Raw genomic sequence first — 12,268 nt, 5'->3', positions numbered from 1 at the left:
TTCACTGAAACCACAGCTACTATTGGAATACAGAGCAAGCTAGGGATGAAAAGGACGAGGGGTAAAGAGAAAGGAGTGAGTACAGGAGGAAAACCTCAGCAGCAGAGGCGGGCAGAAGACAGTCAGGAAGGATGTGAAAGCAACAAGGGAAGGCACAGGGGAAGTCAGGTTGACAAAGAGTGTCTGTTTCCAGTGGAGACCCATCTTTCCCCAGTCACTTTCTCCCAAAGCCTAAGCTAAAAATGCAGAAACTCAAAATTTCTCTGGCTATGCAGAAAGGAAAGGCAAGATGATAATCTCACAGATGGCATATTTGTTTTGTGCAACTTTGTGTTCAGCACCACAAAGATTAGTGCATTAAAAATACATAGACTCGAGAGAGGTGGTTTCACAGGAGAAGGAAGTGCCTCAGGGTTTGCTTCCATTAAGTCAATGGGAATGTTGCTATTTGTTTCAAAGAAAAGAGGATCAAGTCCTTTTCTGACTGTCTTAAAATGTTACAAAACAGCAGGCTCTAATCAGGGGCTGAAGCCTCCAGGCTTGTCCTGAAGCTGCTTGTTCACCACCTCCCGTCATTTGCCGTGGAGGACTCTGCGGGTCTTTGCAAGGTCAGGGCAGATTTTTGCAAGGTGCATCCTTTCCTGGTGTCACTTCTGGGGCCTGGAGTGAATCACCTCATCTTCTCTTTCCTCTTTTCCCTGGGTGCTCCACTTTCACTTAGCTTCTCAAACCGAGACAGCACTGGGGCTAGGTCAGTGTCAGGACAGACCTCCTAAGAACAGCAGATGAAACACTGAGGACTGTGAGGGTTGATACAAGCCACCTGCCCGGCTTCCTTTTACATTTTGGTGTCTGTTTCCAGCCTGGCTTCTTCCTTTTAGTGCCTGTTGTATCCAAATGCATTCACAGTTTTGACTTCTGTGATAGTTGGCCGTGACAGTGCTACCCACAGGTGCCGCACCCCCGCACCCCCTCCCTAATCTCTCTCTCTAGCATCCCTTCAATACATGACCCTTTCATAAGCTTCAGTGCTTGTTTTCAAACCATTCCCCTTCCCCGTCTTGCAGCATTACAGCTCCTCGGTCTAACTCAAAAATGCACACATCCATCGCCTCCTAATAGATGTAAACCCGATGCCCTGAATCTCCCCTCCTGTCTCTGATCCTTCTCACGGTTTCTCACCCTTGCTACCCTTCACGCCTTCTTTGCTCTGTGTTGATGAACATTTGCTCTCAAGGGGAAAGAAGACCTTAGTTACAGATGCATGAAACACCAGAGAAGTTTTGAAGAATCAGTGAGCCAAAACTTCATCCCTGTCCAGAGGAAATGGGATGTCATGTCACTTCCCGAAATAAGAGAGGCAGCCTTTTTGAGGCTCCCAGGTGGACTTCCAGATGTAAGAGCCTATGACACATACTGCACTGAATGCTAGGAGCGGAAGATTGCTGAAAAAGCTCTTCTAATCCATCATCACCTTCATTTTCAAGTCTTGTTTTACTGGACGTATAAGCCCAAAGGGAACTGAGAACTAAGAGAAGCAACGCCACACACCATTTTCATGCTTCCAACGTAGCTGACCCATGTTTATGTATCTCCAGAGAAAAATGTGAGGACTCTTTGTCTATCCAAGGACCAGCATCTAGGCCAGCCCAAGAGAGTGGGCTAACTAGCTGTCACGTGGGCAGCATCAGTGCAGTGATGGTCTGTATTGCTTGGTGTAGGATCAGTTCTTCCCTGACTGCAGGGTAGGAGAGCATTATTACCTAGTATTTAATTACAAGACCAGGTACTACAAAAGGCAAAGGAAGGAAAGGGTTAGTGAAATGGCCTATTTTATTTTTCAGTAGCTCTCTTTAAACATCCCCAAGGATTTCTTACCTCCCATTAAAATTTTAACTGAAAATGCTGATTGTAAGGAATCCAGTGATGATACAGGCAAAGAAAAGCAGACTGTTAAATACTTTTGCTGCAATAAATCTCCAGGCACTTGAAAGCCAGTAGGGCATGGGGAGGAGAAAGGGTGGATGAAACAGGGGCTGCATATTTTAATAGGATGGTTAAAAATCCTGTATCAGGACTCAGCAAATACAAGATATATAAATATATTTTTTTAAATGTTTTATTGCTCCATTCTTGCAAGTTGTACTTTTGTCTGCTGTTCCTGTCTACATGAAAACAAAAAGCCTCCCTGATTCCTGCAGAGCCCTGCTTACTCTGCCCTCTTCTTTCCCTCTAAGCTTGTTGAATAAACTGCTCAGCTGAATAACTAGAGATATTCCTCTCCCCTCTTCTCCCAACCTAGCAGTCTTTCCCTCTCCAGCATTTTTTTCAGTGCTCTTTTTTCATTCTCTCTGCTGACTCCATTTGCTTATGAAGATGAGGGGTCCAAAGCCACATAAGAACCAGATCTGCCCACATTCCTGCATTCAAGGCTGAGTGTTTGCTTTCTTTTTTTCTTTCTTTTCACTGAAAAAAAAGAGTATCCGCCTAAAAGAAGCAGGAATGAGTCTGAGCAGAGCATGCGCCCACAAACCTAAAAGAGTTTCAGGGAGGCTTGGGGAAAGCTTGGATACAGAAGGCATAGCTGTGGAACAGCTTTCCCCCTTCCAAAGCATTTGCATGCAGGTGGAAGGAAGCAGGTGGAGCTCATGCAGGTCTGACCCCAAAGCGATTGAGAGTTTGACAGCCGTTCTCTTCCTGGCCAGAAACTGAGACATGTGCTTTGCCTGGCTGTTTGGGCCCGTCTCTAAGGTGTCAGTCAGCTGAATGATGCCCTTCCAGAAGCTGACAGCCAGTTCTTGTGGCACTGGTGTAACTGAATGCACAGGCAGAACCAGGGCCAGCAGGAAGTTAACCACACAGCAGCAAGTAGAGGAAGACAAGGAATGAATTAAATTAATAAGATTGAGATCCTTCGCTGTATATGCCAGCTGTCTGATTTTTCTCGGTGCCTCTTCACACGCAGAGAAAGGTGCAACTACCTGATCAGCGTGGGGCTGGAAAAACAAAGAGTGACACGTTCAGTGTTGCAGGGCACAAATCCTATGTATTTCCTCTTCCTTTGTATAAAAGCCAGTTGATGTCTGTCTAGCGTTTTCCGTTGGAGGATAAGCAAGCACTCAACAAGCTCCTCAGACAAGTTACCGTGCATAGAAGGTACTTCCCTGCTGCAGTAACTTGCTTGCTTCTGTTTGTAATGAAAGTGAAGGGAAATACAGTATTGCCAAGCCACCCGTGCCACCAGCTGGGGATAAGTGGCAATCTCTGCTATGAAGAAAGCCCTTTGCTCCCAACAGAATGTTCCCATCTTGGGGACAAAAGGTTCCACTCTACGCAGCATGCCACAGTGTTGGAAGGCAGATACAAGGGGCCTGTTCCTTTCTGGGAGGTGGAGAATGAAATTACTTAGGTGAGATATAAATAATTCGGATTTGTTAGAACAATGGAGCCAACAGTCATAATATTGAGAAAAGCATCGTGCGGTTGTAATGCTTACACACAGGCATCGCCTCCGTGGTCTGTGTTAGATAAAAAACACCTTCTATATCTGTGTTCAGAGAATTCAGTGTGACCGCTCCTATGTCTGATCAGGATTAATCCCGCAGTTCAAGAAAATTAAAAGGGACGAGAAATGCCCCCCAAAGGCTCCCTTTCCAGGAGTAGCTGGTCCCTTTCCCTCGGTAGCACCCCAGAGCCTTTCCTCGGTGTGACCTTCCACACGTCCCCTGGCCGGACGAGATGAACAGCACACAGCCCTGCTGCCGGCGGGGCAAACGGCACGAGAGGTTGTGTTAGCCCAGCACCCAGCCTGCTGGAGTGGCTGGCGTCAGGGGAGCCCTGCTGTGCCGGCAGGCAGCCCTGCACCTCCAGCTCTGCCACAGTGGGTGTCAGAGCCACGGAGGCTGTATCGTAGAAAGAATGTGAATTCAGGACAGTGGGGAAGTAGTTCTTGATGCTGGCAGGTCCCGGAATAGCTAGATGCGTCACAGCCTGCTTCCACCATGCATTCAGCATCTTCATTTCCAGGTACCTCTCGTAAGAAGGTTCTGAAGGTGCTTAGAAGCTTCCAAGTGCAAGCCACAACCGTACATGCAGGTGGCAATACGTCAGCCGTAGCTTATTTTTCAAATGCTCTTTCCCTTGGAGCACTCAGGTGCTTCAGGCTTGGTGACTGGAAGGTGAGCAAGGAGATAGCTCAGAAAGAAAGGAAATGCAAGCAAAGAAAGCCTGATGCCCAGTGTAGCCAGAGGCTAGAGCCCAAGGCTGTCTAGCAAAGCATCAATTGGCGATGACGTAGAAATGCCCCGTGTTTGTAACAGCAGCAGTAAGATGGGATTTGCCTGTATCCAGCATTACATTCACTGACGTTTCAGCGTGGAGTGGCCAAGTGACTCTAAGTAATAGACTGACCTATTTCAGCCACACCATACTGTGTCCTCCTGCTAGGTGAGACAGCAGTGCTCCCCGCTCAGGAGAAGCCCAGGACCTTTCCTTAGATGCTTTCTGGTCCCAGCCTCTTTATTTCTGTAGGTCTCCCATCCTAAACACTCTTCCTCTTCCTGCTCATTGTCTTCATCCCCCACACACCCCCACGCACGTGGCTCTGGATCTCCTCATCATGTTCTTCTCGTTAAAAACCCCATTGTTCATTTGTTTGTTTGTTCTCTCTCTTTCTCTCCTCTTTTTCTCTCTCTTTCCCTCTCGTTTTTTTTTTTTTTCTTTCTTTCTTTCTTTCTTTCTTTCTTTCTTTCTTTCTTTTTTTGTCTCCTCTGTTTTGTGTACCCAGGCAGCCCATTGAGTAACTTCTTTGACGTAATTAAACAACTTTTTTCAGACGAGAAGAACGGGCAGGTGAGCCATCCCCCCGGCACGCCAACCAAGCATAGCGCAAACAGCAAGCGGAGCGATTCCGGTTCTAATGACTATGGGTCTAGAGGAGACAATAAGTACCCTGCTGGCAAAGACAAGGCAAAGATGGTCTCATCAGTCGGCCTACAAGACCAACCTTAAATAAACACATTAAAAAATTAAATAACTTAGGGAAAAAAAAAAAAAAAGCAAGAAAGAATGAAAGAATATTCCTTAGCAAGCTAGCCTCTAAACTAGAAGGATGTATATACCTTGCCACAACAGTACAAAACTGTCTATAGACAAATTTTGTATGAAGGAATGACTGTATATATATACATATATATATTTATATATGATATATAATATATATCTCAGAAACAAACACAAAAACAAACAAATGAAAGAATGAAAAGAAAAGAAAGAAAAGAAAAGGTAGCACAGATGACAAACCCAGTTCACCAGATCTTGGGTTGTGGTTTTTTCAATTGGTTTTTTTTTTCCTCCCTTTTTTTGAATGTTTTGCTTTTTTCCTCCTTCCTGATTTTTTGGGTTTTTTATTATTATTATTATTATTATTATTTTTTGTTTTCTTTTGTTTTGTTTCTTGTTCTGTTCATGCTCTCTCTGTGTTTCTGACGACACCACTTGTTTCCGCTCTGCTACCAGGAATTATCCCGAAAAGTTAACATGTCAGCCACGGCTTCACCTTCTGTGCTCTGCGGACACTTGTTGACGGAAGGCAACCGATGTAGACTGTCCAAGGACCAGTCCTGTTTGAGGTTCCCAGCCTCCCCTCTCCCTTCAGGAAGTGGGTTTCTCCCCCACTTCTCCCCAGACACCTCCCCAGTGCACGCCTTTCCCTGCCCCACCCCCCTCTTTCTTTTTTGGTGCTCCACAAGAGAGATCTGCTCAGTTATGGGATTGCAGAGTCTGGGCTGAAAGGAGGTTGCAAATTGTTGGAGTGAAACCTTTACCCTTGGCAACTTCTGTCCACGCAGGTGAACTCTCAGCCCGGAGCGGGAGGGTGCGGGGCAGGAGACGGGTGTAGCGGGAGCGCAGTGTTTCATGAATCCAGAGCGCGTTCTCATCAGAAACCAGCCAGGAGCAACTCAAAACTAAGCGTTGAACCAAGACAATATTGGGGAGCTTCATTACGGGATTTTCTTAACCTTCTTTTTCTCCCCACCACCTTTTCCTTTTCTTTTGCCCCCTTTTTTTATATATACATGTATATATGTGTGTATATTTATATATAAATATGCATACGTACATACATCTATATACAAAACGGTTGTTTTTTTTATACTGTATCATTTTGCTTTTTGACCTGCTGGAAGGGGAAAGGAGTAAACTTAGGAGGGAGAGGGGGTTCAATGAATAAACACATACAAACAAAACATTAAAACTTAGGGAAAAGGCAACTTCTGGTAGCAAAGAAGAGGGACAAGACTCTGCCAAGGACTGTCTCTCCCGCCACCAGGCACAGTTGCCACTGCTGCTACTGCTGCTCCTCCTTCGACACCTTCCTCCCCACCTGTCAACTCCCTGCCACTGTGCCACCGCGCTGGGACCTTCTTCGACCAGCTGGATCCTCCACCACACCCTGCATTTAGAGGCAATTGTTGTGTTGCTAGTGCTGCATTGATATCAGTATTATTATTTCTTTTAAGTTACCAGTTTCATTTGTTGGCTTGGGTGATTTTTTTCTTAAAAAAAAGGAAAAAAAGAAAAAAAAGAGAAAAAAAGAAGAAGAGGAGGAAGTAAAGAGACTTACCTTGAGTTTTATTTCCTGTGTGTGTGTGTGTGCAAATCACTGGCACTTAGTTCATCAGAGCAAGACAAGGTGGAGTCAGGGCAATGGGAGACTTAATCACAAAGCTACTGTAAACTTTAAAAATTACTGCAAGATATTTTTATAAAGTTTTTGTTTTGTTTCTGTTTTGGTTTTGGTTTGGTTTGGTTTGTGTTTTTTTTTGAAGGGGAGGAGGGTGGGCTTGGGTGGATGGGGACCTTTTTTTTGTGTTTCAGTTATTAGGTCTTGGTTATTTATATATACATATATATATTTAAAAAAATAAGCTGTTAGATATATCTTCTGTTTAATAACTGTGTAGAGGCAACATTGATTCTTATTTATTTTGGGGAGGAGGGGGAAAAAAGACACAGAAACCTTGTAAGCGTTCATCTTGTGACTTTGAGAAAGAAGACTTGCCGCCTTTTTTCCCCCTCCTCAAGAGTTATGTGACCAAGTGTAACTTATTCTGGCCCAAGTTCAAAGGTTTAACAAACAAAAAAAAGTGGTTTTACGCGTGGAAGACAAAACACAGTGAGAAGTACTTCTTGACTGAGATTTTAAGAATGTAGGCTTAGCATTAGTGTTCAGCTCTTTTATGACCTTCGATTGCTGCTCGTTGGGTTCCTATGGGTGTATGTTGTATCGCAAGATTTATTTTTTTTTAATGATAATGTTGGATGAGTTCTTTTTTGTTGTTGTTGTCGTTGTTTTTTTTTAATCATTTTCCCCTTCTTGGACCAGTTTTACTTGTACATAGGTTTGAAGATTAAAAAGAATTTTTAAAAGACACAACTGGGGCAAAGACCTTTGACTTTTGCCCCGTTTCCCCATTCCCCCAAATGGGAGGGATTTATTTTCTTTTCTTGTTTTATTTATTTATTTATTTTCCCTATTCTTAAACTTTTCTCTCTCGTATTGCTGTGTGCATGTCAGACACCAGGGGGTGATGGCTGGGGAGGGGGGGAGGCAAGGGTGCAGGAGAGGGGGGCAGTTTTAATTGCATGACATTGCTGTAAATTAGTCTCTTTTGCTTTCGTTGTCTTTCCTGCCTCCTCCCTCTCTCTACTTCTCCTCCAAGCTCCCCTCCCATCACCCCCGTCCTTCTTTTCCCTCTTTTCTCTTCCCTTGTGTATAGATTTTGATGCTTCTGTTACATTGTACCTCTACAAAAGGCTGGGATTTCAATACAAAATAATAATAATAATTTAAAAATACCTATATCAGCAAAACCCATGTGGTACAAGCAGGAAGGGGATTACTTACACAAGATATAAGAATAAATGAAAGCAATACCTCTTGTTATCCTTCCTATTTTGTACTTTGAAGACACACACGCGCGCACACACACATATACAGACACAACCTGACATTATTTAATGGTTTAAAATGGACAAAAAAATCTGATGTATCCCTTGTTAAATAACTGTGAGCAACTTTAGTTCAAAAACCAATAAATTCATTCAGTAAAGATACGAGCTGTGGAGTGTCCTGTTTATGTCCATGAAAACAAACTTCCGGCCAGCACCAGGCCCGTAAGTAGCATTGCGCACCTTCCTGCGCCGATGGAGTCGAGGATGATGGGCACATGGGGCAGCATCCTCCTGGCCGTGGAATTGCCACCATCTCCTCGCTGCACAGACACCCACCCTGTCTGCGAGGGCCGCTTGGCCCCACAGGGCCGCTTGTCTGCTGTAACGTGTGAATTAACCCACATTACAGATGGGAGCTGGATGGAAACGGCGGTACCGACACAAACCTTTGCTGCCTGTGACCTTTTCTGTAGCCTGAGCTGCTCATGGTGCCTCCGGGTTTAGCATAGGAAGGATTCCTCCGCCCGCCTGAAACAGTCACACACATTTGACAAAGCTCCTCAGGTAGGTCCCGGCCTGCGCTGGGTGGGGGTTTATGGGGGGCCAGTCAGTCTGTGGGGCCCACCGGGGCAGTGGGTTCCAAGCTTTGGGCTGGCCGCTGCCCGGGAGGCTCAGAGCTCTGGCCACTGTGGGCTAGAGGGGCACCCAGGCCTGTGTGGGCACTTCCCCATGTGGCCTGGCTGGCCCAGGCCCGCAGCAGGCCCAGGCGCAGGGCAGGCCCAGGCCCACGGCAGGCCCAGGCGCAGAGCAGGCCCAGGCCCACGGCAGGCCCAGGCCCACGGCAGGCCCAGGCGCAGGGCAGGCCCAGGCCCACGGCAGGCCCAGGCGCAGGGCAGGCCCAGGCCCACGGCAGGCCCAGGCCCACAGCAGGCCCAGGCCCACAGCAGGCCCAAGCGCAGGGCAGGCCCACGGCAGGCCCAGGCCTGCAGCAGGCCCAGGCACAGGGCAGGCCCATGGCAGGCGCAGGCCCTGGCCCAGGCCCCCAGCAGCCTCCACAGGCACTCAGCCCCTGCCCCACACTCCCATGCCCAGCCGCCACCAGCAGCACCCGCCTCAGCCCGCAGCCAGCAGCACCCAGCAGCGCTGACCCCGGGCAGGCAACGGGCGGCAGGGGCAGCTCCGGGGGTAGCCCGCTGGAGGGGGCGGTGAGGAGCAGGTGGGCCTGCAGGAGTGCAGGGCAGTGGGCTGGGGCAGCGCTGTCCCCAGGTGGGTGGCACCATCTGGAAGGTTCTGTAGGGCCAACCCGGCTGCGAGGCGAGGGCGGGGGGCGGGGGCCTGGGGCCTCCCTCCATCTGCAGGGCCTCACAGAGCTGCTGCCATCCCACCCCCGCTGCGCCTGAGGCTGGGCAGGGTGCTGGGTGGTGGTGCTGGGGAGTGGGGACAGGGCCTGGGGGCGCTGGGGCCATCGCCTGTCAGGGGCATCGTGGCAGTGGCTGCGGCCTGCGACACCTCCCGCAGCCTGGCGCGCCGGCCTGCGGGGCTCCGCATAGGAGGTGCTGGCACAGCCTTGCAGCTCTGCGGGCAGGCTGGCAGGGGGCTGGCAAGGACACACCAGCTGCAGGACAGTGCCCAATACAGCTGTGGTGGCTGTGCCCCGGCTGGCAGCCCCTGGGCAGCCATGTTGTGCAGGCAGGGTGCAGCAGGAGGGACACACACACGTGTCAGAGGGGCGAAGGGGGACAGGAGCACAATCGCTTCAATATCAGGCATGTTATTCATACAGAATACACTCTTATCTGGGAAGAAGACAGTGGTTTGGAGGTCTTCAGGAGATTTATTGGTCTGCTGAAGCCAAAGGGGAGGGAGGAGAAGCATGAGGGGAGTGGAGAAGCTGACAAAGACCAAAAGATGAGGAGAATCACAAGTGCTGCAGAATTTGGTCCCTGTAACACTGGAAACCCTGAACTGGGAACTATCTGTGTATCATTTGCAGCTCTGAAAGGCAGAGGATGCACTGGGCTGGAGGGTAACACAGGGCAATGGGATTTAGCAGCAGCATGGCAACAGGTGTGTGCATCTTCTACAGGTGCTTCTCCCTCTTATGTTTCCAGAAATGTTCATAAACTTGTATGATCTTTTTATGTCCCTAGCAGTATTCACAGTTAGGGTCCCCAGAATTGCTAACGATGGTCTCCAAAAGCTCTAAGAAGAAAACAATGAGCTTGCAAAGTGAAGGACCTCATGCTTAGGGCCTACCCACATTTATTCTGCATTCTTGTTTGACCATGTTATAACACAGTCTCTAGTTCCATGGTGTTATATTATCACCTGTAGTGTGCAGGAGGAGCTGTACTTCTGGGTGAGTTGAGTTTATGTTTAAAGTATTCTTTGCAAAACACCCTTCCTGTTTTGTAGCTTAAATCCAAAGGCAAGTAGTAAATGCAGCAGAGAATTTTGGTTTGCCTCTGTCGTTGAGGTAGTTGGATTATCTCTGCTGTCAGGCAGTGGCTATTGTCCTCGCCCAAACCCCCAACCAGGAGTGGCTGCTGTGAGCCATGACACCTGCGCCTCATTTGCTGTGATTCTGAGCTCTGCTCTCTGCTTCTCTTGGAGAGCCCAGCCCCTTGGACCCAGTACCTAAAAAATGTAGTACATTCAACGTTCATCTGTCTGATTTCCTCTGGGTAAAACAACACAGCGTATGACCTTCTGAGTGTAAATTGAAGGTAAGTGTGTGAGAGTGGTTGGCACTTGCTGTTTGTCTGCGTGCATGTGGATAATAACTTTGTTTAGATACATGCATACATGAAAAATGTATTTGTGCTCAAGGTGAACTGTTATTAATTGAGCCAGTACTTGACATGTGCTGTATAAGCAATAAATAGTGTGTATGCATCGAATGAGCAGCTGAGCCTGTAGTCATAAAGGTGATTCTCGTTGCCACATGTCAGTGTACGTCTGTTCGGGGGCCGAGAAAGAAGTCAGCTCTGTTTGAGAGTACTAATGCAAATTGTCCAGACTTTGCAAGTGATGCATGAAAATTTCCTCAGTAGTCAGGTTGTCTTTAATGAAAGTGATCTGATACAAATGACTGAGCTTTAATGGTTCACACTAGGCATAGGCAAAGACCAGCGTTTGTGAAGACACCAAAATGTGTGTAAGGCCTCTCAGTAGTGCTAATTCGGGTGCCTGCTGTTAAGAGGTATGTCTTGGTTTTTGGTTTGTGTTTTTTTTTTTGGGGGGGGGGGGGGGCGGGGCGGGGCTGTTGCATTTAACCCAACAGGTTTGGACACTTTCTTAAACACTGCAGCAGAATGCCCACAGGGATTGTCTTCTGTACGGAGGTCTGCAGGACTGGTCCCCCCTACCTTTGCTGCATTTTGGCTGTATACAACCAACTCTATGTGAGCTCATGATAGAACAGCAGAGTGTTTTGGTAAGGAAGCAGATTTAGCTCTGAGTTTCTTATAGAAAACAACAGGGAGGGAAGAGAGACACTTGTTTAAAAACTGGAATGTATCTTAGTTCTTTGTTGTACCCTTTAATCTTCTTATTTTATTTAAAACCACTTCAGCAGCTGCAGCTCCTGTTTAATTTGGAGAACAAAACCCTAGCAGTTCAACTGTCTGGGGATACTTGAGGCCACAAGTGGAAGGGAAACCCACATTGAGGGCAAGTCCTTTCTTCTTCTAAATGCACAGCTTATTGTGTGGGTTATTTTTAGTGCTTTAATCTCACTGAGTGCTGCTGAGAGAAACTGTGCCAGGCAGGCTGGCAGGCTTTGAAGGGCTTGAGAAATGGGATTTCCTGTTCCACCGGCTCAGAGCTGACTCTTGCCATTGTCAGGAGCTATTATCGCCTTCTTGCAGCCAAAGCAGATAACACAGCTTCAAGGTCAGGGAAGACAAGCTTTCATCAACAGCATTAGCAGAAGGAAGAGTTTGCTTGCAGTCAGGCTGTTTCCGTAGCTGGTGTAGTCAGGGACATCTGCCTGGGCAGAGGGGTCTAGATGTGAATCGGAACCACACAGCAGTTGAGGTTGGCAGGGACCTCTGGAGACCTGCTCAAAACTGGCTGCTTGCTGCTCTGTCTGGATGGCTTCTCAGTGTCTCTGAGGTGAGGCACACCACCTCTCAGGAGAGCCTGTTCCAGCAACAGCTGCTGGGGAGAGGAGAGGAATTTATTTCTCTGCTTCTCAGCTTCTCACTGACGACCTCTTTGTTGTGGCTTTTGTGCTTCTACTGAGCGTTCTCTCTCATGTGGAGGTACATGGGGCTAGAAGGCAGTACTGGCCCAGCGCTGCTAGTGTGGC

The 12,268-nt window shown here is 47.7% G+C and overlaps 1 protein-coding gene across 16 annotated transcripts in view; it reads left to right on the top strand.

The window, feature by feature from the left end:
* Positions 1-5,984, top strand: part of BRSK2 (BR serine/threonine kinase 2) — a 313,750-nt gene extending 307,766 nt beyond the window's left edge. For 6 of the 16 annotated variants that reach the window (XM_037402757.1, XM_037402770.1, XM_037402761.1 and 3 more), the window contains 2 exons: positions 4,787-4,851; positions 5,518-5,984. In XM_037402757.1, coding sequence (XP_037258654.1) covers positions 4,787-4,851; positions 5,518-5,790 — 338 coding nt within the window. In that variant the 3' untranslated portion in view covers positions 5,791-5,984. Of the gene's footprint in view, positions 1-4,786 lie in introns of all 16 variants that reach the window. The other 10 variants (XM_037402772.1, XM_037402765.1, XM_037402763.1 and 7 more) reach the window with 6 other exon arrangements.
* The last annotated feature ends 6,284 nt before the right edge of the window (positions 5,985-12,268 follow it).

The sequence above is a fragment of the Falco rusticolus genome, chromosome 10 (genome assembly GCF_015220075.1).
Source record: "Falco rusticolus isolate bFalRus1 chromosome 10, bFalRus1.pri, whole genome shotgun sequence".
NCBI lineage: Eukaryota > Metazoa > Chordata > Aves > Falconiformes > Falconidae > Falco > Falco rusticolus.
The sequence above is the reverse complement of the archived record's forward strand: the minus strand, read 5'-3'. Positions and strand labels throughout refer to the sequence as shown.